We start from the raw sequence: 27,465 nt of genomic DNA, 5'->3' as shown, positions 1-27,465 counted from the left end.
TGGTCTATATTTTCTAGTTCCAGCAGCTGAAAACTGTTGACGGAAAATGCAGTTTCGATCAAGAATTGGGACAAACTTCGTCGAGCGTCCTGCGTTCTTGTGATATCTGATGAAGCAATATGAGATTTATACAAAACAATGTGCGACACCAGAATGGTTTATATCGAACAATGTTCTAGACAAGAATGACTTATCAGACAATGTGCAAGTCGAGAATGGTTTAACTATCCAAATACAAGCCAGCTATTATCACTTAACAGCAGCGACAATGGGACTCACGGTTATAATCTTATCCAGATCTTTGCCAGAGACATTGATTCAATGTCTTGATGCATGAAATCCACGATCAAGGCCAAAGATGCCAAGGTCACAGTACAAGGTATTCCTTTATAAGCACGCACTTCCCATTGCTGTGAAAGAAAACACACACTTAACCCTTACAGCGGCAATCCCGAAATATCTCGTCTTCCTAAAGCCCTCTCATTTCGGCAATCACGAGCCGAGCTAGCTCTGTGGCCATAATTATCGCAAAAAATATGCCAACGTGGCGATGACCCTGAATCATAGGAATCGATACTCAGTCGAATACCGTTATAACGAACTGCAAGAGACCAGAGAAATCACCTCGTTATAACGATATTTCGATATAAAGGAATTTCCGGGATTTTGCATTGTTCCCACGTAATTCCCATTGTCTGGGGGATTTAGAAAACTGTTCGTTAAAAAACGAGATTTTCGCTATAACAGTATTCATTAAAACGGGATTCGACTGTACAGCGGCCCGACATCGGCCGGATCAACAGGGCCGGCCAGTTCGCGTACTGGCCAACTCCGGACTTTGTCAGTAACATATATAGTAGAAAGATACAGTACTATCTCCTTCACCTTCACAAGAGACGTCAGTCAATTTACAAAACTGTTTCCTTCGAAAATAATATCCCAATACGGCCGGAATTACACTATAAAAGTGTGATATAAAATAACTTTTATAAAACTTGAAAAATCCAACCATTAAAGCTTATAGGTTACGTTCGCGCAAAATGCAACAACGATAATCTTATAGGTTGAATTTTTCAAATTTTATATAAAAGAACTTTTATAAAACTTTTATAGTTTAATCCCGGCCTATTTCAAATAATCATAAATCTTATGAATAATTTTTTTTAAGGGAGGAAACCTGTTTATTCTCAACAAATGACGGAATACGCGGCGTAGTCTGTCCTGCAACAGTCCTAGCGCCAAAATTAAAGCTACAGGATTACATTTACTGCATCGATTCAGTCTAGAACTAACTGCACACAAAACTTTTCCTGGGGGAAATTCTGGAATTGAGAGAGAGGAGCGCAAATGGTTTCGGGGGGGGGGGGGAGTAAGTGAGGGGAAAGGAAGCGGGCGGGTGCAACCATTTCAGCAACTCCTGGGAGAAATAAAATATTCATTTCTCCGGAAAAACAAGGTTAAACGCTCGGTAATGGCCCCCGGCGACCTACAACGGCTGGAAGCCATCCGATAGTATCTCTCGCCCATTTTAACTTTTAAAAACGTGTCATCTAATCATCGTCCGTCCTAACAAATTAGGTCTTTTCCCACCCCAAAGCATACTTGTATCCGGCGGTAATTTGATGTCGTGACAACATCCGGGAACATTACAGTCCCAGCTTATAATAGAAGAGCTTATGGCACAATATAGAGACATCGCTATTGCTGATCTGTTACGAAAACACTACCACTAAACGGCAACAAGTTCTTGATTGAGACGCAGGTCGTATTAATTTGATACAATAGGAACCTCTCGATAACGGACGCCTTTAGAGGCGGGGACACCAGTCGCAGGGGGCCGGTGCGGAAATAACTGAGGAGCCAGAGACGTCTTAACAGTTTCGGGAGGGAGGGATTGACATACAAAAATAAAAATTCGTACGCTATTACAGAATATAATACAGGAATGCTGAAAAATATACATGAAAGAATATAAACACAAAATTTAAATGTAAATTGACGCAAATTAATGAAAATTTCGAATTGATGAAACTTCACAACAGAAGAAAATTTGAAACTGATGAAAGAAATAATTCCAAAACCAACGAAAATTAAGACCTAATGAAAGAAATGTCAAAAATAATGAAAATTTAGGATTGATGAATCAAAAATAATTGAAAGAAAATATATCTCAGCTCCTATGAAAATTCAGAATTAGTGAAAGAAATAATTCCAGAATCAACGAAAATTCAGAACTAATGAAAGAAAAATTCAAGAATTAATTAAAGAAAGAATTCAAGAATAAATAGAATTTATTCTATTTTGAGTTCTAAAAGACAAATTACATCTGGTGTACCTCAAGGATCAGTACTTGGACCTATTTTATTCTTAATATATATAAATGACCTGTGTAACTTTAATTTGAAAGGAAAAATCACTGCTTTTGCTGATGATTTAGCTCTTTGTTACTCTGAAAGCTCTTCAATCAACTTGAGGAACAACATGCAAAATGATCTTAACTCAATAAATATCTGGTTTAGAAATAATAATTTGAAATTAAATACAGATAAAACTAAATATATGTTATTTGGTTCTGGTACTTTCGATGATTTTGGTGTCCTAAAATATCATAGTGTGACAGATGGCTGTATCTCGGATTGCATGTGCACAGTTGTAAATAGAGTAGACACCTTTAAGTATTTAGGGATTTTTTTTAGATTCAAAACTATCCTAGAAAACACATATTATTTGAGTATAGAATTAAATCGGAACATTAGGAAGTTTTATTTTATCAGGAATAAATGTTCCCAATCCATTTTAAAACTTCTTTATTTTGCGTTTGTAGAATCTAGATTGAGTTACGGCATTACATGTTGGGGTGTGTGGGACATACTTCAGCAATCTTTCTTCACTTTTTGTCACACAGAAGTCCTTCATCCGTATCATTCTGAGTAAAAATAGACTCACGCATACATTTCCACTTTTCAATCAATTAAAGCTACTCCCTCTGCAACATCTGTACATTTATAAAAGTTTAAAAATGTTTTATAAAAGGAGTGGCCATCTCAATCTGAAATTACATAAGTCTGGAATGCAATTTAGACGTCATACTATACAGGTACCAAAGCCCAAATAAAACTCGTTTCCAAAAATTTTTCCTTTATTTAGCTCCCAAAATATTTAATTTACTTCCTCAGTTAATAAAAGAACAACCTTCATGTACATCTTTTTTTATCAATTTAAAATCTTGGTTGTTAACTCAAGAAGATTTAAATTATCTGTTTGATATTGTAATGTAATCTTCTTTTATCCTGCATACGCTGCTAAATGCCAAATTTTTTTGTTTATCAATTCCATTCCTGTTGCCACTTATTTCTTGGTGTTATATGTGTGTTTTTTTCTTTCTTTTTTTCTCTCGTTATTATTTATGCCGACAGATATGTATCAGATATTGTTTTGTGGGCTCACAAGCTTGCTTAGCCCCTAAATGTTTTGTAACTGTGTTTAAAAATCTTAAATAAAGGAAATTTGAAATTTAAAAATTCATGAAAGAAAGAATTCAAGAATAAATAGAATTTAAAAATTAATGAAAGAAAGGATCCAAGAATTATACATATATAATGAAGGAAAGAATTCAAGAATTAATGAAAGAAAAACTTTTAGAATCAGCAAAAACTGAGAATTAATAAAAATTCAGAATTCATGGAAGAATTCAAAAATTAATAGAAGAAAGGATTCAAGAATTAATGAAAGGAAGAATTCAAGAATTAATGAAAGGAAGAATTCAAGAATTAATGAAAGGAAGAATTCAAGAATTAATGAAAGGAAGAATTCAAGAATTAATGAAAGGAAGAATTCAAAAATTAATGAAAGGAAGAATTCAAAAATTAATGAAAGGAAGAATTCAAAAATTAATGAAAGGAAGAATTCAAAAATTAATGAAAGGAAGAATTCAAAAATTAATGAAAGGAAGAATTCAAAAATTAATGAAAGGAAGAATTTGAGTGATCTGAAAATATGCTGCGAGTCACTTAAGGGATCTGGGAATGTGCAGCGGGACATTCAAGTGATGTCAAAAAATTGCCGTTCATTTTTAAAAAAAAATTAGGTTTGAGATAGCGGGGCCACATCAGATGACCCACACTTGGCCAGCGGGTTGAGCATGTATGCCATAAGCGGATACAGGCTCCTCGAACGGAGGGGGGGGGGGCGAATCACATAAGGTGTATATAGTGAACATAGGGGGGGGATGTGTCCACCTCCACTAATACATTTTTTTTTTACTGAACGGCGTGGCGATCACCCCCGTACCCGCCTCGTTGCCACGGACCACATCCTTGTCAACCTTCCCTCATGTGAAGACCATGATGCCTCAAGTTTGTTCATTTGGGATAAAAATCGATCGACTCGACATCAAATCATGATCGACGCCGATCAATTCCGAATATGGAGGCTCTAAAAACGTGATAGCATTTCTAAGGAGGAAGACACTTTATAAAAAAGACGTGTATGTATCATCCAGGAGGGACTAAAAACAGCGACGCTATTACCATGCATATATAAGATAACAAAAACATCCGGGAGCGGAACTCTCGAACCCGTTTCCTGTGAAGCACATCGAAAAAAAAAGAACACACGAAAACCTCACACTTCCATAAATATTTTGACAAATGCCATCATCATCATCAACGAAAATATCGCATCACAATCTTCCGAACACTGTTTATACGATCTCTTTCTCATCGCATTCCGGTCCATCATAAAATATGCGCTACAATCAAAACTCGATTGCAACGACATCTGACGACAACCAATAAGCTTATCTGTTGTATTTGCCCGAGCAAGACTTATTTGGTTTGTTTGTTTTAACAAAAAACTTAATAAAAGATCTTTTATGAAATTTTTATATTTTATAATCCCAGAGTAAGTCGAGGTACAATCTCTCAACCCCTAACGAAACGTCCTGAAACCTCTCCAAGGATGATAGGTGATATAGGGACGTGTATCCGCTTATGCCAATCACCCCAAGTAGGTCCATGGACCCTCTGGTTAAGAACCACTGTTTTCAAGCATTTTCATGGGAGGTTTTTAAAACAAGAAAGGTTAGACAACCACCAATCTAAACAATCGCTTACGAATATAATTTATATTAAACAAAAACCCATACTCCACAGAACTATATAAATAGTTATTCACTCAATTTATACGTATTTCCCGGATATTTCAAGGAACGTTGATAGTCCCAAGAGAGGGAGACACCCGATTCTTCGAAAATCTCGTGGACCCCTTAATGGCTGAGTTATTAAGACACTACTATTAATCACAGCAGTGTAAAGACAAAACAACACAGAAAACTTCCACTGACGTCTTTGCCAAGTATACCAAATAACTTCGAGAGAGAAGACAAAAATGCCACTTAGCAATGACTCTATTTATGAGATTCCTCCATAAAATACTCTCCATACTTTGGAGAGTGGAGAAGAAGAAAAAAAAGAGCTTGCGGCACACACGGGGTGCTCATGCGCGAGGACAAAATAAATTATCACACTTATAAAGGGAGGAGGAACACACACACACTAAAAAAAAATCCGACACGGTGACCCCCAGGAAGATTTGTACCATTTAATTTATCTCTCTGACAGCAGGTGGGGTCGTCAAATTTCACGGGGGCCCCTTGGAAACAATGGCTACCTACTCCTGCATAAAACAACTCTATTTTTCATCGTTGAAAAAAAGAAAGTCTTAAAGAAAAGGGAGGACTTTATAATCTCGAGAACGCTGTGAACTGAGCCATAAAGAGAGCTGAGCCCAAAAGAGAGCCAACTTTATACTTTATGGGCGTCACTTTAGAAAGAAAAAAAATGGCTGTAATGAATTTTAATCCGATCCATGGAATGATATATTACACGGCCCTATTTATTAGCGAAAAGGCGAGCTTAGCTGGCCTTGGGAGAGAAGGAATAAGAAATAAATTCCGTATAAGCAGTAAAATGGCATGCGTGACCGTCTCTGAAATAAACAAATATGGTGGTTTTTTGGTTATGGTTTGGCTCCAAGGTCCTCTGTATTCTAAGATACTTTCAAGTGGTTTTTTTTTTTCGTTTTTGCATAACGAAAGTGCAGTAAAATGGTATCGGAGCTGCGCAAGCATTTCATTGCAAGTCGTGTAATACAGCTGTGCCTAAAAATGGTGTGCTTCTGATGATATCTTTAACCCTTTGGACCAAAGTTCTTCAAAGTTTCAGAGCACCGCGGTCCCAATTGAAAGTGTCCACGACGCCCGCGGGCTACCAATTCGTACTGAGGTGTTGAGAATTGTAAGAATCATCCAGATTTGCGAGGGCTTCCTCGTGAAATTTAGTGACATCTTGACAGAAGGGGGCAAATGAGGCCCGAGTTACATCGGGGCAAAATTAACTAGTGATTGATGACTTTTCTTTCAGAGTTCACCTCAGCATAATATCCGGAAAATAACTGTTTCCTTGATATCTTGAGCTGAGAAAAAAAGCCATCTATCTCTTTCTAAACCGTCCCACCCGGGGGCCATTTCCTGAAGTTAAGAGGCTACTAATGTCTACTTCAGCGCCTCACGCCACAGTGCGTGAAATAAGGAAGGCAGGGTCATGTCTCTAGTGGTGTGAATGGTAGCATGCTCGCCCGGTATGCAAGAGGGCCTGGGTTCGAGTGCCGACGGAGACGTGATTACTTTTCTTTCCGAGTTCACCTCAGCATAATATCCGGAAAATAACTGTTTCCTTCATTCCGAAATTGTTTACGTAATTTTTACCACCGACGCTTGGGTAATATGCATATTCGCCGATAAAAATGGAAAATTTATCGAACTCAAGATGACTGATAAATATGCATAATAACTGATTTATCATATACTAGCTGATACCCGGCGACGTTGCCCGCCCCGTAAAAAATTTATATATGTATAGCTTATTAATTATTTCTTAATCAAAAAAAATTCTGCATCAAGTAAGAAAAAATTACTTTTATTTTCAAATATTATAATTAAAAACTTCAGGCAATTCGCTTGTGGATACAAAATATCTTTGGTTTTTCCATCTGGTGTGTAGATGTACAAATTTTTGGGATTACCAACACGCGAACAGGCAACGAAAAGCTGTCCGTGAGAAATACAGGGCTCAAATAGGTTGATACCTGCCATTGCTAACGACTGGCCTCGCGTTTTGTTGATTGCCATAGCAAAAGCTACACGAATCGGGAACTGTAATCGCTTGAAAGTGAATGGCATTTCTTCAGTGATAATTGGGATGCGTGGAATGAAGACGTCTTCTCCTTTGGCACATACAATTAGAATCGTTGCTTCAAGGATGTAATTGTGCAATTTTTTCACGCAGACTCTGGTGCCATTGCAGAGTCTCGGTGTCTCCAAATTTCTTAGAAGCATTATAGGTACTCCGACTTTGAGGGTCAAGTTGTGAGGTGGCACACCCGGAATATCCAAAGAGTTCAGAAATTCTGCAAGATATAGAACTGTCTGCGCTGAGTCTGTGACAGTGTCAACCGATTTGTAAGATGTGGAGTCTCCTGGAATAATTTTTAGAATTTTTTCGTTGATCTTGTTCACACTGTCATTTTCCGGTGCCAGAATTACTCTCTCACAGTCACTCATGGTTTTGGTGATTTTGTTGAATGTTTGGGAAGACTTTGTCTGCAAGTTCTTGAACTGAGTTTAACAACTGGCAAAATCCATTTGGGAACGTAATGAGTCCAGTGCTTGGATCTACGGGAATTCTTCCATTGCCAAGTTTGATCAACTGATGTGAAAATGATAGCAGTGCCGGGTCATTTTGCAGTTGAACTCGCATGTTGGTGGACAATGATAATTTTTTAGCTTCGTGCCAGAGTGTTGATGTCCTAACGAACTCGAGGCGACCACCGATAGACAGCACCTTCACTTCAAACCCATCTCACTAATGGCAGTAAATTGCAATGTAGCGATACGGCCAGAGTTGGTGTTTGGTGAAGTAGAGTGCTGATGATTTGAGGCAAGCATTGAGTTCATCAGCTGGCGTTGAACATTTTTATTCCCTGTTTTATCGTCGTAGTTGTTGTTCACTGTTGTTAGTGACGTCATATGTCCAGCTTCTGCAGCGAATATTATTCAAACTCCTTTTAAGCACTTTTTAAATTGAAACTATACCTCAACGATGGGTGTTTTTTTTAATTACTGGGAGGATTGGAAAAGTGACAAACCATTATAAAGGAATAAACTGTTATGATGGCAGCGTTAAAGATTTGACAAACCATTGTAAAGACATATGCACGTCTGAAACGCATTGTTGGGAACCACGGTTGAGGCCCCAAAACCATTGTTGCCCGACAGTTTTTCGCCCATTTCGGGCATTTGCCCAGCTCTGACGAACTTTTAAAGTAGCCTACGGCTCAATCCCGGTCCTGTTTGGTATATATGCAAAATCTGGCGACGATCGGTCTAAAACTGTAGATTTGTATAAAGAGCATACATACATACATACATACATACATACATACTTTCACATTTATATATAAGATTTACCGTGACATTATGTATATAAATATATTACATACAGGATGTTGCTTTGAAGTGGCTACAAACTCATAGGGGTGAATATAATATTAGGGGCCGTTCAAGTATTACATCATCGATGGGGGGAGGGGGTTTCCGATTTGCTGACTTTTGAGGACAAGAGGGGAGGGGGGGTTTGGATAATGCTAACGTCAGCAACCACCCTTTATGAAAATATGAGTTGGATTCAGAGGGGCAGAGCTGATGACGAAATTTTGCTGACAGGGGGGTCAAAAATGCCTAAAAAATTTGCTTACGTAATACTTGAATGGCCCCTTAGGCATCAAGAGGAACAAAAATTGACATGTTATCGCAACGAAGCACAACATGGCATTGGAAAGCACGTTTAGTCAATGAAAATCGCAAGAATACTTATGAAAGGTTTAAAGGCCAATAATGAGTAGAAAAAAACATTTATTTGACAGCATGATTACAACACACTGCCCGTGGTTTGTACAAAATAAAGTACAATAATAAGTACAAAATCTCTTGTAATCTCATTTTCCTTCGTCTACTTTCTTACATTGAACACAGTCTGTAATTGTAATCATATGGTGCCAAGTAAATGGTGTCTGTACTTATTTATTTCACTTTGTACTACTTTATTTTTCACACCACACAGGCTGTGTTGTAATCATGCTATCAAATAAATGTTTTACTTATTATTGGTAACCCCTCGATGTCACACTATTTAGTAGTACAGGGTGTTTCAAAAAGAATCACCAGATTTGAAATGCGTATATTAAGAAAAATATTGAACATAGATACTTAAGATTAATTTCGTATTACATGGCTAATAATAAAGTTTTTTTTTTTTGCAAATTAAAGGTGCTTAGTATGTCTACCTTAAGGATGCACGGAATATGTCTATATCAGTGTTTCCCAAAGAGGGCGATTGAATGGTCCGGGGGGGTCCAACAGAAGCTACGTGTATAACAGAATGCTATGGGTGCGCTTTGAGTTTTGGGGCGATGGGAGAAAATATTTTTGAAGGGAATGAATAGTTTTTGAAATTATGGTCTATACGGTAATCAAATTCGTCCCAAACGTTTGTGAGCATGTTTGCATCCACGACTGCTGTTATGCTTATCTTCAGTTCGGCTAATGTAGCTGGAAGAGGAGGCACATAAACGAAGTCTTTTATAAACCCCCACAAGTAGAAATCGCACACTGAGGTCCGGCGATCTTGGAGGCCAGTGATGTTTAACTGAATCGTCAGGTCCCGTCCGGCCGATCCATCATTTAGGAATGCGACTATTCAAAAATTCTCGAACGTCCAAGCTCCAGTGGGGTGGGGGTGCCCCGTCCTACTGGAAAATGAAGTAATCCAAATCTGTTTCTAACTGCGGGATAAGCAAACCTTGACAAACAATGAAGTGGCGGCCGAAGGAAGAGCGTTAGCGCTACCTGTCGGCAACTGCGTGAAAAACTCGAGAGTTCCCTCTTTATACCTGTACATTATTCGATCAAAACAGATTAAAAGCTGAATAGTTGTGTTTTCTTTTTTTTAATCTGATGATTTTTTGCAACACCCTGTATTTATGCGATTTTCACCGACTAAACGTGGTTTGCGATATCATGTTCTATGGCAATTTTTGTTCCTCCTGATGCCTAATATCACCCCTCTGAATTTGTCGCCACTTCAAGCCAACACACACACACACCCTGTATATATACAATTTTCGCAGTAAATGGTAGATAACGAGAGACTTTTTCCAACAACTCTCGTCAGTACCAAGAAATTATTTAATGTTTTGTGCAGGGATGGGCGGGTGGCGTCGTTGTATTATTGTGAACGAGAGTTTGTGTGTGGTTCGCTGTTATTCAACTCAAGATCCTTTCACTGGCAAGTACTCAAAGCTATTTGGCAAATGTCTGAAGTTAATGTTGTTTGGATCATGAAGAAAAAAAAAGAAAACTTTCCCGAAAACAATAAAAAAATGGCCATTTGAATGACCATTTCTGTAATTAATAGTTGTTGTGGCACAGAATTTTGAGTGCTTTCTCTCTCGATTATATGATATATAGTGCGCGCGAGGAGAGCTTCTGAAGAGAGCGAGCTCAATACCGAGCTTTGTGCCTGAGTGGCCACTTTCTCGTTGTTTTCACTCGATGGCTCAGAAACTGCGGCCTTCCAAGGGCTTCCTAGACTAACCGCGAGCAAAATTTTTTTGAGGTTACAGCTATGTAGATTGGAGAGAGAGAGAGACTAGCGTTACTAAACATAGAATGGCCTTGGCTTGACTTATGGTTAAGGATCAACCGCTTATCCCTCCACAGGGCCGAATCGGCGCGATTCAGTAGGGAAATATTTTGTCGATGTTACTCGAGCGTACTGCTAATTACTCACGCTGTAGAACCGTTCAAGTTTCGGTTGTTAATACAATCGACATCGGTTATGACACCCTTCCATTGCGCCGTCAAAAACGGACGTTGGCGGTCGTTATACCGAATGCAAAACATACAGGTTAATTGTTATGCGAAAATAATAGGGACTTATCGTACAGGCTGTTGTAACAGAACGGTCCCTATACGAGCGTCGACTCTGGATATTTTATACCTCCATAAAATTACGATACGATTCGAATTCTCTTCAGAAAAGAATAAATCGTATCCGACAATCAAAAAATCGCGTTGCAGATCAGCATAGTCAATAGGATTTAAATAGTACATATTCACAATAATGTCACGCATTCCTATGAAACGTTTGACCTAAAGACCACTAGTTGAACTTTGATCTGGCCCTGGGGACCCTCCCCAGCCCCAACACACACATCTGACATCAGCCGCGGGTAGCAAATGAAACTGAACGCTTGTCTCGAACTAGGGCTTGGTTTGAATGTTAAGTGAGATTTAAGCATTGGGGGTAACTTGTTGTTCCTCCCCCGTTCCGGCCAGTATGCAAAATAAGTGTGTGTGTGTGGGGGGGGGGGGAAGGGGTTCTTTCCCATAAGAATAACAAAAGGGTTGAAGATTTTAAAAACAGCAATGCTTAGAGATGTAAAATTCTCGAGAATATTCTAATCGAGGAGAATATTCTCTGCTAGGACTACTGTTATAAATAACTTCAGAATAATATAAGTTTTTGATGAGAATATTCTCCTCTTATTTATAATATAGTTACATATAATATCCTTGACAATATTCTCTGGAAGGACTACTTTCATAAATTACTGGGGAATATTCTTATAGAAAATAATAAGAATTATTCTGAAGTTATTAATAATAGTCCTTCCAGAATCGAATTATTCTCCTCGATGAAAATATTCTTCAGTTACCAAAATCTTTGCAGAGAGTATTATCAAGAATATATGTAATAACATGTATTATAATAAATAATCTCGATAAATAACTTGAGAATAATTTTGTATAATATAATTATTTTTGATAAGAATATTCTCTAGTAATTTATAATAGTAGTCCTTTGAGGAGAATATTCTCTGCCCCGTCTCTCTTCCCGTCAAGAAGATGGATATACTGAAGTTTGTAGACCACAATATTAAAGTTTGAAAGCAAGAAAGTTAAACCAACATGGCTGAATTGCGTAACTTTTAAAGAAATTTACAAGTGATACAGAATATTTAAGTGTATGTGCATTGAAAAAACAACAGTTCTGTATCTTATTAGAATGAAGGTGATTGTATAATAATTGCTTCCTTTATCAATCAACTTTCATTCAATTTCTTTTGTGTTGTGAACTTATTTCTGAAAATTTATCTAATTTTAAAACAATTTTTAGTGTTTTAATTTAATGGTTTCTCTAAAATCTTTTACAACCAAACTTTTGAAACCTCTCATCATGACCTTGAGAATATTCCCGAACTAAAAACTTGTCATTGGGGGGTGATTATACCAAAAATTGTTTTGTTGTAAATGTTTCAGGCAATGAAAACTGATTTATATTTCACAATATAAACAAAATTAGTAAAAAAATTAAAATTATTTAAAAGAAAAATGAATATTCTCCGGAGAATATTCTCACCTCACATCTCTAACAATGCTTTTGAAGTTCTCAATGTTAAAAATATCCAAGTTGTTCTGAATGTGGCCTCTAAAATTCACGAACAAACATGAAAAAAAAGTCGAAATACGCATTTTTTATGGCAGGAAAAATTAACAAAAAAAAAAAGGTGGGGGGTGGGGCATTTATAGCATTTTGCCTGAACTTCCGGACTCTAGTCATTGACTATTTAAGAATCCGATAACGCTTCGTATCGTGATTCAAAGAATTTTCACGAGTCAGGGGTCATGAATCCAAAATATTTTCCTAATATAAAAACTAAGAGTTTTTGTTTTTCAATGAAATAGACCGTAATGGCACAATTGCTCATTAGCGCGTCTAACACACATGTAATCGAAGGTCGTTTATTACGTAAAATTAACGCTGGTTAAACTCGGGTTCGGTGTTCAAGCACCATTTGGTTAATGGGACGTGTCATGTCTGAGGGAAAAAATTCATGTTTTTGCGTTTTTTCTTTTCCTCCACCAGAGAAATACATCTTTTTTTTTTCCTACTCGAGATGGGGATCATGTCAGTACTGCATTGAGATGTCCGTTTGAGGGCGCTGCCTGTCTTCAAATAATAAAATTCGTCAAAGTTTTCGATGTTTTTTTCATTTATTTATTTGAAAAAGTGGTGTTATTTTAGAATCCAAAACTATTTCATTTTTGTCCCTACGATAACTGGAAGCAAAGTTAAAACTAGGTTACATTCGAGCCTAAGACCGTAATCCCGGCCATACGGTCAACTTTGATAAAAGACGTGCTCCGTCAAAGTTCCTTCCATAAAAATTAGCCTTATCCTCAATATTTGATAAAAGTTTTCCACCACCGGAATCTTCTACAAAAATTATTCTTCGACAAAGATATTTTATAAAATTTTATTCAAATTCATTTTTACTTGTTTTTTTTAAATTGAAGTTGACTATTAAGCTGAGTTTACGTTAAAAAAGTTTGATAAAAGTCCTTTTATAAAACTTGAAAAATCCAACCAATAAGGTTATTGGTTACATTCTAGAAAATGCGACCAGTGACCTTATTGGTTGCGTTTTTCAAGTTTTATAAAAGGACTTTTACCAAACTTTTATAGTGCAATCCCGTCCTTAGGCCAGTATCACATTATAAAAGTTTTACAAAAACTCTTTTATGAAACTTGATAAATGCAACTAATAAGCTTATCGATTACATTCGAGCAAATGCAACCAATACGCTTATTGGTTGAATTTTTCCAGTTTTACAAAAGATCTTTTATCAAACTTTTATAGTGTAACACCGGCCTTAGCAATATTTTGTCGTAAGAATATATTGATATATGCTGTAGTCTTTAGTATACAATGGCAAGTTAAAACTTACTGAAAATACGTTAATTTTACAGACATAATTTACAATATATATATATTTTACCAAAATATTCATGAAATGACATTAATTTCCTTAATTTTATACTGCCATATCCAAACCAAAAACTATATGCGTTTCATCCAAACTGCCCCTTTGTTTTTGGAAAAAAGTGTCCCGAAGGAAAGCGGCCACCTTGAAAGTGTTATGATATTTTGTTCTATGGCCAGGACCATAAAAGTTTTAGAAAAGTTCTGTTATAAAACTTGAAAAATGCAACCAATAAGATCATCAGTTGCATTTGCTCGAATGTAACCAATATTGCTCATTGGTTGGACTTGTCAAGTTTTATAAAAGAGCTTTTATCAAACTTTTATAGAGTAATCCCGGCCTGTCTTGACCGGATTTCGTAATGATGTGGTCAAATCGAGCGCAAGAATATGGTGTACGCATCGATAACAGATGTTCTGATCATTATTTTGAGCCGACGACGGCCTCATGAATGGGAAATAATAAAACCGAGTCGTGAAGGGAAACCAGGCTCCAACGAAGATGAAAGTTCTTCGTCATGGTTCCGGTCATGTGGACACGCACACGCATAAAACACGCATCCGCTTCCGCCTCACACTAGTAAGGAAAGGAGATGAAGTGGTCGAAGAAGGATTTCGGAAGAGCGAAACTTCCAGAACTTTCCAACTTCCTATTCCAGACTAACGATTAGTGTTTCCCAAATTGGGTGGCGCCGGGATATTCCGGGAGGGAAGCTATGGGATTAGTACTTAAGCGGATACAGGCTCCTCGAACGGAGGGCTGGGGCGTTGAATGCTCCATCGAACCCCTGTATCCGCCTATGGTTTAGTATATTATCCCCTATGGCAGAGGTCCTCAACGTTTTTTCCCAGTCGTGAGCACTGCCTGTACCAATCACCAAAAGGAGAGCACCCTTACGGCAAAGTTTGGCATACGAATACATGTAATCAGGTTGATTTCAATCCTTGAATTCAATTTGTGCAAGGCGCTTGCACAAATTGCTGTAATGTTGGCCAAGTGCTCCCCAGCACGAAATTGAATACAAGCATCGAGCACTCTGGATGCTTCAAAGAACACCCTGGTGCTCGCAAGCAACGGGTTGAAGATGCCTGCCCTGTGAGTTGGCTTATGTTTGTGGGGGGGAATAGAGAAAAAGCGAAGGGGGAGATGGGAAAAAATTTTGGGAGCTGTGCTTAAGATGAACAAAATTTACATCGATGTTTTGCATTTATTTTCATCTAAAAATTTCTTAGAGCTCAGGGAGTATAAATTCACAGTTTTTTAGAGAGTATTTTCAACCAAAGCAGAGCCGCAGGACTTGATACCCAAAGCATTTGTTTTGCACATTTAAAATCAAATACACAGCTTCAATTAGAAAACCATTGCATTATAAATACACCATATCATAGTGCAGAAGTAAGAAATAACCAAGTTCGACTAAGGAGTTTCTTAAGCTTCTTGTACAAGCTAGCGTTGCCAAATTAAATGACATTTTAGTTCTACAATTTAGTATTTTGATCGCTAGAGATATTTTATTTTTATTTATTTATTTAAAATACAAAGCTACAGGTTTAAACCCAATTACAGCTTACAGTAAAAACAAAAATTAGCACAGAATAGGAAAAAACGACATGATAAAGTACACAAAAGACAAATAAAAAGTAACAAAGAATTACGCAAAATACAAAAATTCTATACAAAGATATATATACAACGCAATCACAGCAAAAATCTTCTAAAGTCGGTAACAGACGAATGAAAAATATCCAGATGTTGAGGAAGCGCATTATAAAATTCGGAAAATCTGTTTACAGCACAGTAATTACAATATTAGTATTGAAAGATTTGACGGCAAATAAGTAATTAGATCTTGTATTGTGACACTTAATATTGAAACAGGTTTCGTTAAGAATGGGTACGCAATCAATTTGGTTAGTCAGCAGTTTCTTGAAAAAAATAACGAGCAAGTACTCTCTGCGTTTTTGTAAGCTATTGGCATTGAAACTGTTTCGTAGATGAGTGGCAGATAGAATATTGTTATAAGGACCATGTTTTTTTGAAATATAAATACCTTAGAAAATTGTTTTGAATAATTCCAAGACTCATAATGGGTTCCAGATAATTGAAGCATATTCAAGTTGGATCTTATAAGCGTATTAAAAAGGGATATTAACGTATTACTATCCTTGAAATTTCTCGACATTCTTTTAAGCAAACCAAGTTTTTTATATGACACAGGAAAGATTTTTAATGTGATCAGCAAAGTTGAAATTGGTACTATAAATAACGCCCAAATCGGTCGCAGACGTTCTTCTAAGCAATTGGCTATTATTAATGTTATACGTAAAAAATATTGGGTTCTTTTCGTGAGTGAAAGAACAAAACATTTATCAATATTGAGATCAATATACAGGGCGATTGTAAAAGAACTATCCCGACATATGGGTCCCTAACTATCATACCATTCACAGAAACTGAATGAAATTTTGGCATAAGGTATTTTGAGGTATGCGCTCAAGAATGATATGGAAAACAACAGTGTCACTCTAACAGTTACGGTTACAGTGAGAAAATTTCGAAAATATCAAATGGCAACACCAAGTTTTTTGTATTGGAATGTGATCTCCATTGTGAAAAACCCTAAATAGCGTTCGAACGGCAACTGTAGCATGAAAATCACCGGCGGTAGTTAGGCTAAAAGTGAGGACAACCAATAAGGACAGAGAAGCAGCATAAAATAAAGCATTTTATTGTGTTTCACAAATTTTCCACATGACCTTGTGGAGGACTAATCAGGCTGGGATCTCAGCCGAAGAAACGGTGTGACGAATGAAACGAACATTAATGCTCTGGTACACGGCAAAGTCCTTTTTCCTTGCCTAGCTCCGGGGATTTTCGTGCTACAGGTGCGTGCCATTCCAACGCTATTTAGTGTTTTTCAGTATGGAGATCGCATTCCAATACAAAAAACTTGGTGTTGCCATTTGATATTTTCGAAATTTTCTCACTGTAACCGTAACTGTTAGAGTGACACTGTTGTTTTCCATATCATTCTTGAGCGCATACATCAAAATACCTTATGCCAAAATTTCATTCAGTTTCTGTGAGTGGTATGATAGTTAGGGGCCCGTATGTCGGGATAGTTTTTTATATATTGTGTGTATATAAAGTAGTGTATATATTTCAATATATAGTGTATATATTTCAATGTTATGCCCAATAAAGAGTATTTCTGTAATTATCTTGATAATTTAATAATAAAAGAAATCAACATTACATATACGATGTAATAAACTTTTTTAAACACTTCTCTGTTGTAAAAAGAGTACAGCAGATTGTTTACATCAATGCATATAATGTATATATAAGCAGTTGAAGAAATTTTTGAAGGTCTAGAATCAGAGAATGTCAAATCATTCCATAGTTTCCTTCCAGTGTTTAAATGCTATGCTTTATTTAAATTGTATATTAGTACATTTTATAAGGGGAAAAAAAACCCCCATATATATTTCGTCCAAAATAATTCTGTAGAGAGTAGAAAATTATTTTAGAATTATATTAAATACTTATTCTTTGTATAACATAGTCACTTGAAACATTACATGCAATAAACGTGTGCATTTCCCAATGGGAATTTTTATATTGAAAAGCATTATTTGAGGTTTTTGACATGACAATTTAAACCGTCAAAAACTGCCGTGTGTCAAAAACCTGCCAACCCTGATCCCAGCCATTCAATCCGTTAAAGTGTCAGCAGTAAAAACGCTTTGCGGCCTACAGAAGCCCCCCCCCCCCTTCCCGGGAGCCTTTTCTCCCTCCTCTATCATCTCTGAAGTGCAGATTTCTTTTTTTGTACATGTGTAAGTAATGTACAGGCATGTATGGACCCATAAATTCATTGAATGACGAAAATACAGTACAAAAAAAAAATCCATCGTACATTAAGGGGTTTTTTTTGTGTGTGTGAGTGTGCGTGGCCTCTCCGTCTGGATTTTACCAAGCGCGCGCTCGCTCTTCTCAGAAACAAACTCTTCGTTGAAGCCATGGGACAAGCAGGCTTCACAAAAAGGGCCCTTTGTCTCTCCCCTCTTTCGACATTTTTTTTTCCTTCTATCTTAAAAGGGCAATAACATTATTCTCACTCTTCTGAGACTGCCATTAACAGCGTTCTCCAAGAGAAAGAAAAAGACTATAAAAGAGACGACTATATTCAAAACAGGGAGGCCGCAGCAACGTTTAAAAAGACTATTTTTGCGATTGTTGGTCGTGGGGGTGAATATTTTGCTATTTACGTGGTTGTTAGTTACGTTTGCTATAACGTGGGGGAAGGGATGGGGCATTGACATTATACGTATACCTCAAATGCCCAAAATGGATGCCGCGAGATATTATATTGGGGGATGAAATTGAACAGTACTTTTCATTTTCGAACTGTGTAGGGGTCATGATGCTTTAGCAAGTGGGGATCCGGGGGGGGGGGTGCGATCACTCCTCCCAAGACCCCAATAATTTGAGAGAAATTTGTCTGCGCCGTAAACTACGGGATGATTCAATGCATCTACACAATGTCACTTTCCAACACATCGCTGAATATGTTTGTCTCCTGTCCACTCACAGCTGAAGATATCTGCCTCGGCTGATTCGCAGCTGAACATATCTGCTTCCGCTCCATTTGAATCCGAAGATGCCTGCCTCCTCTCCTTCACAGCTGGCGATATCTACCTCGGCTTCGATATCTCTTTCAGTAGCTGAAGATGTTCGATCAGGCACGGATCCAGGAGAGAGGTGGAGGCGATAGGAACTCTCGCCCTTCCCAAAAATATGGGGGGAAAACTGCAAGAACTGCAAAACTTACGGTTGAGTAAGAGTCTAGAAGTGACCATAGTCTCGGTCACTAAGCCAGACAAAAACAGTAAAATCACCACATATCCTGTGTGCAAACCTCTTAACAGGTTTCCACTACATCGGGAGGGGGGGGGGGGTCCCAAACCCTTTCTACCCGCGCGGCGCCCCTTACCCCCTGATCAACGCTTATCCGTGGCTCTCCAGAGCATTTTAACAAAGAATCTGTTCGGAAAAACCTTCATCTGGCCGCCGCTTCGTGGCGTCCCTGGCAAAAGTTAACGGCGCACAGTTTGAGAACCCCCTGCACTACACATAGACCTCCAAACAAAAGAAACTGAGATAATTTGAAGAATTCCAACGAAATATATAAAGCGCATAACTAGAAACAATTGATTTCCACAATGACCTTTCGCAATTCCGGTCTCTTTTTCACGCATTACGACCAGCTTCTACATGGTGTGTTCCCACCCCCGGGTAATAAATCCATCTCATAACACACGCGCGCACATATTACACAATATAGGACTTTCAGTATCTTTAAATTCTTACGAAAATCCGAACTTACGAGCGCTCGTAAAAATGAACAGTCATTTCCTAATGGGAGGCAACGCGCGACTGATGCTACCATACCAGTAACTGCATTGAAAGCGAAGTCCATTCTTATCTTGGTGGGGGGAGGGGGGAAAAGGGGGAGAAATACAATCTTCCAGGGCCCATTTTCTATCGGGATCCAGAGCTAAAGATGGTCATTTTTACGATACGACCCTTCCTGAATCTTAATGTGCAAGTAATGATCCATCACGGGATGTTTTCCTGTCCACGACTGTTCTTTCGCTGCTCTTTTGTCGTTGAAGGGCATCCGAAAAACGCTCATCTCGCTCCCCCCTTCCCTTATTACGAATGTTTCCAGTTCTCCCCCGGGAGCGGTTGCCCTTTAAGCTCTGGTCATTAGGACCCATAGTCACTCCTGCTCGGTGATCGTTCCTCCTGTTCGATGCATCCCCGTAGAGACAATAACGGCCCTTTTCAGCTGAAGGTCGAAATAAAAGATTCAATCCGCTAACCGTGAGAGACTGCGCCAGAGATGATTTCCAACGTTTTTCAGCTTCATCGCCCCCCCCCCCCCCCGACAAGGATGTAGTGTCTTTTATCTACTGCAATATCCCCTAGGGCAGCAAAGGAGGAGGAGCTGTATGGTCCCAGGCATAAGCGGGTACAGGCTCTTCGAACGAGGGAGGGAGAGGGGCCCGGACCCGCTTAAATCTTAAATCGTTGAGGAGATTCGGTACTCCAAAAAGATTGTTGAAAAAGCAAGGTAAGCATGCATGCCACAGATGTGGCCCGCGACCTCAAACCTATAACCTTTTGTAAAAATTTCCCCAAGTGGCACATTTCCCGATTCCCTCAAGGTCACCTACAGCACACCTAAGTGACCCGCAGTGCAGTTTCACATCACTCAAGAGACCTGCAGCACATTTCCAGATAACTGAAGTGGCGCTCGGCAATCTCCAGAGATCACTGAAGTGGCACTCGGCAATCTGCAGAGATCACTTAAGTAACCTGCTGCCCAGTTCAACATCACTCAAGTCACCCGCAGTACAGTTCGAGATAAATCACGCGGCGCATTTCTACATCGCAAGCATGATCCTCGACACATTTGCAGATCACTTGAGCGATCCGCGGCACACCAACAGGTCACACGAGTGACGCCGCGGCCTTGTTCCGGATCACTTAAGTGGCCCGCAACACGTTTTCTAGATCATTTGAATTATATACATATATATATATCTCCACGTTATAGATCACTTGAGCGATACGCGACACACACAAACAGATCACTTGAGTGGCATCCGGCGTTATTCCAGATCACTTAAGCGGCCCGAAAATAGATCACTTGAATGATCCGCAACATATCCCCAGATCACCTGGGACGATCCGTGACACATCAACAGATCATTTGAGTGTTCTGCGGCGTTGTTCCCAGATCCCTTAAGTGACCCCGCAACAATGAAGTAAGAAGTAGTTTTCAAACCAACGAAGTAGCTCGCACTCTCCTAGGTTGAGCACCCTTGGTGTATGGGGTCATTCAAGTATTACGTCATTATCGAGGGGGTTTCGGATTTGCTGACTTTTGATGACAAGGGGGAGGGGGTTTGAAGGTTACTTACGTCATCAACCACCCCCTTTTTGAAGACATGAAATATTCTAAGCTGCTGACGAAAGTTTGCTGACGGGGGGGGGGGGGGGGGGGTCGTTCAAAAGTGGCTGTACGTAATATTTGAATGACCCCTACATATATAATGCGAAAGATTCGAAGGGCGCCTTTTCTATGAGCGAAGAATACCTATACTACGTGAAACAAGATCCGCTTCCGTGACAGTTTCATATACACTGTACTGGGTACTCGAGTGGGAAAACACCGATTTCATTAGCGAAGATCAAAAGAAGGCCTAGAGATGCATAAATAGATGGTGCGTGTACCACGTTGGGTACTTTTCCTTACCCCCCCCCCCCGACAAGGAGAAATACGGGGGGGGGGGGATCTTATTTCTTGCCAATTCACTCCCCGAAGTCAGTGTCGCCATCCTGTGTAAATGAATTCTCGTCGCAGGCGTTAAAGTAGACACTTTGCTTTTACTTTTCTCGACAGCACCCCCTTTTTTTGGCACTCTTTAGATATGACAGACTAGATATTGAGAGGCAAGTCTTTTTTTTTTAATATTTTAGTGGTTCCCCCCCCCCCACCCCCAGCTTTTGTGTCTCATATTACATAAGAGGAACCGAACAAATGATACGAAAATAAATACAGAGGTGAAACAAGCTGCTTCTTTTTCTTCCATTTCCCCTCTTCTCTTCATTTTACCAAGTAAGAGTGCCTAAACTTTTCGGAAGTGCGGGGCCACTTCATTGATTTAGGTTTTAGAAACTCGTGTCGCGGGCCACTTCAGTTATATGGAGTGCCTCGAGCCACTGAGATCGTCTAAAAATGTGTCGCAGACTTTTTGAGTCATCTAGAAATATGCAGCGAGTCAATCGAGTGATCTACCGGCCCACTTGGGCCATCTGATAGCATGGCGCAAGCCACTTAGGGTCATCTGATAGCGTGTCGCGGGCCACTTCAGTTATATGGAGTACCTCTAGCCACTGAGATCGTCTAAAAATGTGCCGCAGGCTTCTTGAGTCATCTAGAAATATGCCGCGAGTCAATCGAGTGATCCGATAGTGTACATATACTACCGGCCACCTGATAGCATGGCGCAAGCCACTTGGGGTCATCTGATAGCGTGCCACGGTCCACTTGGGTCACCTGACACCGGAATACTCGAATCAACTGACAGCATGCCACGGGCCACTAGGGTAATCTGATAGTGTGCCATGGGCTACTTGAGTCAGCCGAAGATGTAATTCGAGTCACTCAGATGATCTGAAAGAGTGCCGCTGGCCGCTTGGGGGATTAGGAAATGTGTAAATCGTATGTTTCATCGAGAAATGTGCAAAGAGCCACTAAAGTGATCTATAAAAATGCAACGAGTCACTTAAATGACCTGTAAGTATGCTGCGAGCGATCTCGGAGCATGATGCTGGCCACTCGAATGATCTGGAAATGCGCCGGCCAGTCACTCAGAAAATCTGTAAATGCATCACAATGCCCTTGAAATTAACTGAAAGTGTGCCACGGGTGATTAAGTGATCTGGATAATGCGCTTTTGGCAGCTTAAATAATCTGCGAATGTGCTGTTGGCAGCTTAAATGATCTGTAAATGTGCCACGAGCCACTGAAGCAGTTTGAAAAATGTGCCACGGGTCACTAGAATGATTTAATAACCTTTCGTGGGACACTTGAGTAGCTTGGTTTATCTGTCGCGGGCTAAATCAGATGACGCCGATGGCCACATTTGGCTCGCAATACAGTCCCGCAATACAATCGAATCCCGTTATAACGAACTCCGCGATACCGGAGAAATCACTTCGTTATAACGAAATTTCGTAGTAAGGTAATTCCAGGTTTTCGCATCGTTCCTATCTAAACTTAGCTGGGATATTAGAAGTGTTCGTTAAAACGAGATTTTCGCTATAACGGTATTCGTTAAAACGGGATTCGACTGTATAGAAAATGAAAGGAACGCATTTTGCGCACGAAACATATTCACAGAATTGCTGTACGGCAATAAGATTCCCGGAGAGGAGCGACGTGAGAAATTCTGAGAGCAAAACTATAGTCAAACTCGGTTATAACGACAATAATTGGAAGTGCAAGCAGACAGGCTACGTCACTGGATTTCTCGACAAAGGTTTAAGCAATATTTGGCATTTCCGCAGACTATTCGCAACATTTTCCCTCGAGAATCGGAGTCGAGTATTTATGATGACCCTATTTCCCCGCATAACACGGGCACCCAGATCTTAATGGAGTTCCAGAGCACTTAAGCGGTCCGCGACAAATTTCTAGAGCACTTAAAAGGATCAACGGAACATTTAGAGACCACCAAAGTGGCTCTATGGGGGGGGGGGGAGATATTAGTTCAGATGCCCACAAACTAGGGCAGGCATCTTCAACCCCTTTGCTCGCGAGCACCACAGTGCTTCCCTGAAGCAACTAGAATGCTCGATGCTAGTTCGCGATTTGGTGCTCGCGAGCACTTGATCAACGTCCCACGTAAAGACCTTGTACAAATTGCATTGAGGGATTGAAATCATCATCAAACTTATCGATGCTGACGTAATACTTGAATGGCTTCCTATGTTGAAAACTTAATTTTGGAAGAAAATATCCATTTTTATTTTGATTGTTTTATTAAAGCGCGCGCGGCCCCCCCTCCCCCCATTCTTTGCGTTTCCAAAACAGGCCTTGCTTTGTTTATTTGACGCTCAGAGTCCCGCAGTGGCGGATTAGAGTCGGTCGAGGCCCCGGGCGAAAACGTAAATAATGGGCCCCTTAAATTAGAAAAAAGTGTGAAGTTTGGGTTTTTTGGGGCTCTTTAGAAGTCGGAGCACATAGGCCGAAATAGATTTGGAAGTGGGGGGGGGGGGATGATGCCAATTCATATGTACGCAAGTACATTAGAGATTAGATCAGTCGGCTTTACATGCCTGCCCCGCCCCATGGCTCCCACATCCTGAAGCAGGGTCCCTAGGCTGGGATCTTTTACGAACCCCCGACCAGACTTTCACGGGGGGGGCCGCCTTTATGAATTTACAGCGTGAAAAAACAAAAATGATTAAAATCACCCCCAGGGCTGGAGCCTTATCAGCCCACCCGTTCTAGGGGGGCCATGCCCCTCCCCCCCCGTATCTCCGCCCATGACGGGGCAACGGGCGCGAGCCCGGCGTTAAACCCGGCTCTGAAGTTGCGTCCACTTCAGTGTTGCGTTTGTACATACAAGTATAATCCGTGGATTAAAAACTTTAAATGCTGTTCAACGAAGAACCATGTGTTTTTGACATTTTCGTTGAGTTTGAACCACGATTTCTAAAAAATCTATTCATCGTATCATTACGAAAATATAATATGATGAAATGCTATATGAGGAAGTTCACAACCATAGTATAGACCAAGTCCATTTATCCTTCATCATGGATATATTAACCCCCTCAAAGTTTTTTGTAAAAGCAGGGCACTAGAAAATGATAGTTTCAACTGAACTTTGACATATTTAATTCCTTTACGTCACTTGAACTGAGTTAATTGTCTATCAAAGGCTTTAAGGTTGTGAACCCATCATATATTATCGAGGTTTTATGGACTGAAATCTAGATTCTATCGCATATATATTTGTCTAGGGCCGGGATTACACTATAAAAGTTTGATAAAAGTTCGTTTATAAAGCTTGAAAAATGCAGCCAATAGACCGATCAGTTAAGTTCACCCGAATGTAACTGATGTGTTTATTCGTTACATTTTTCAAGTTCTATAAAAGCAGCCTAAGGGTGGTATTACACTGTAAAAGTTTTGTAAAAGTGCTTTGATAAAACTTGAAAAATACAACCTATAAACTGATCGGTTGGAATGGCTTGTATGTAACCCATCAGTTTATTCGTTGTATTTTTCAAGTTTTATACAAGCACTTTTATAAAACTTTTATAGTGTAATATCGGCCTAAGGCTAGTATTACACTATAAAACTTTGATAAAAATTCTTTTATAAAACTTGAAAAATTTAACCAATAAACACATCTGTTACATTCGAGCGAACTTAACTGATCCGGCTATTGTTTTACAAGTTATATAAACGAACTTTTATAAAACAAAAAATTCAACCAGTAAGATTATGGGTAGCATTTGCTCGAATGTAACCTATGAGATTTATTGGCTGGATTTTTCAAGTTTCATAAAAGTGATTTTATAAAACTTTTACAGTGTAATCCCGGCCTAATTTCGGTGTTTTATGAACGAAATGTAGGATAAAATTTCAAAAAGTTCACACACACGTGCATCAACAGATTTTGAGCATAACTTATGAGCGTATTGTACAATCCTTTAAATTTTAGTTCATCACCTGCACCTATTATTAGCTGAATCTACTGTGCAAATAAAACATTACATTCATAAAATTTTTCTGCGATCGTGTTTGGGAATATCACATGAATTTCGCGCAAAATTTTGACATAAAAATGACTTTTGTTGATGGAAAATTGTTTTCACCATTTTCGGGACACAACGAAGAGAGTGGCACTAGGTCATGCGGAACCAACCCCAAAAGAGTCGCTTCGGAATCCCAGGGCTCAGCCAAACCCCAGTTGGGAAGCCAAGGCGGCAAAGACGCGGGCTGGTTTACGGAAACTTTGCCCCCGGTCCATTTCGTTCCATGTATAAATATTATGCGAGTCACGTCACTCACCTGGTCATGGCCCCCACAAGGGGTGGGCTGACAAGACTCCAGCCCTGGGGAATCATTTTAATCATTTTTTTTTGTTTTTTCACGCTATAAATTCATCATAAAGGGGGGGGGCCGTGAAAGTCTAGTCGAGGGGACCGTAAAAGATCCCAGCGTAGGGGCCCTGCTTCAGGATAGGGGGGGGGGCATGCACTTGGTCATTCACTCAACCATAGTCACTCTCACTCGCATACTCATGCGGTCACTCATTCGACCATACATTCATTCACTTGGTCATTCATACAGTCAGTCACACACTCACTTGGTCATTCATACAATCAGTCACACACTCACTTGGTCACTCATACACTCACCTAATCACTTGGTGACTCACTCATACGGTCAGGGCAGGCGAAATGTCAGGTGCTCAATTCCCGGATTCTCGCGTGGGCTGTACAAATTTTGTCGCCCTTCTGAGATTCTACTGATTTATTTAACCAACCATTCCTCAAATTTGTCGCCCTGTGGCCTTACGGCCCACTAAGCACACCCCCCCCCCCCCACACACACATCTTTGATCCGGACCCCTAAACTGAGATATTAGATTAGACGGGCTCCCTCCATAGTGAATTCATTTGAAACAGATGCTGTATAATCCAGCAAGGGCCGTAGCGAGGACGGGGGGAATTGGGGGTCTGGTCTCCCCCCCCCCCCAAAATGTGAGAAAATGACCGAAAAAGGGGAAAAGATGGCCAAATCTATTGTTGTATCACTTTGGTTCTCCACCACCCCGAAAGAAATTTCTTGTCTCGGGCCTTGTCAGCCCTTGTGGAGGGGGGGACTCCCCCTGTAAAAACACACCTATACTAATGGTGGTGGTGGTGGCCAAGACAGCCCGGGTGGGCCCCCTCGCTTCAAGATTCAATTCTACAACTCCACCAGTTCAAAGACTCAAAAAGTTTACAGCAAATACGTGTATACATACTTGGATTATAGTTGGCTGTTGATGATCAACAAATGGACAAATTTTTGGTAATAAAATAATCGGAAAAGTTCAACGAATGGCGCCAAAAAAGAGAAAAGTTTTCTCCCGCTTTCCTCCTCCGAAGAAACTTTTCTTTAAAAGCGAGAAGCACCAAACACACACACACACAAAAATGTAAATAAATAGAAAAAAACTCACCCAAAATATCAGATTGAACACCACGACTAAATATTTCATACACGCGTAACATCCTTTGAGAGCCATTTGGTTGAGGGAAAATAAAATTGGGTTTTTTTCACCAATAAAAACTAGAATAAACTTTTGTTTAAAATTGAAATCAAATGAAAAGGAGGGAAAAACTGATCAAGACGCGGCAGCGACACGACACGACACCATTGCTTCCCTTCCTCGACTGACGAGACGAGAAGAAGAAAAAACACATCAAACGAGCGGGATGTATAAACAACCCCGCTGGTATACGGGAAACAAACAGTCCTGCGTTCTGATTCGTTGAAACAATTTCGTGACGTCATTTTTCAAGGTCTACGGACCTCGCTACGAGATTCTCGTCATTTGAGCAGTGAACCCCCATAATAAGGGGGGGGGGGGGTCATTCAAGTACAGTCGGATCCCGTTTTAACGAGTACCGTTATAGCGAAAATCTCGTTTTAACGAACACTTTTCTGATAAAGTTTACGTAGGAGAAATGCAAATACCTCGAATTCCTTTATAATGCCACCTCGTTGGGCATTTTGCCTGTTGTGGCGTTGTATTTGTATTTGAAATTTCGTTATAAAGGACCGTTCAAGTATTACGTCATCATCGATGTGGGGGGAGGGGGGTTTCCGATTTGCTGACTTTTGATGACAATGGGGGAGGGGGTCAAAAATGGCTAAA

General features: G+C 39.7%; 1 protein-coding gene across 1 annotated transcript in view; it reads right to left on the bottom strand.

Annotated features, from left to right (window-relative positions):
- LOC149071722 (CD9 antigen-like) overlaps positions 1-27,005 on the bottom strand; it is a 70,430-nt gene extending 43,425 nt beyond the window's left edge. Inside the window, exon 1 of the mRNA XM_089247613.1 lies at positions 26,767-27,005. Coding sequence (XP_089103739.1) covers positions 26,767-26,832 — 66 coding nt within the window. The 5' untranslated portion in view covers positions 26,833-27,005. The remainder of the gene's footprint in view (positions 1-26,766) is intronic.
- Positions 27,006-27,465: the final 460 nt, after the last annotated feature.

The sequence above is a fragment of the Pholcus phalangioides genome, unplaced genomic scaffold (genome assembly GCF_987345545.1).
Source record: "Pholcus phalangioides strain wild (caught in Gottingen) unplaced genomic scaffold, Ppha-v1.0 ptg000018l_1, whole genome shotgun sequence".
NCBI classification, from domain to species: Eukaryota; Metazoa; Arthropoda; class Arachnida; order Araneae; family Pholcidae; genus Pholcus; species Pholcus phalangioides.
Note: the sequence above shows the minus strand (reverse complement) of the source record. Positions and strands in the feature narration are given on the sequence as shown.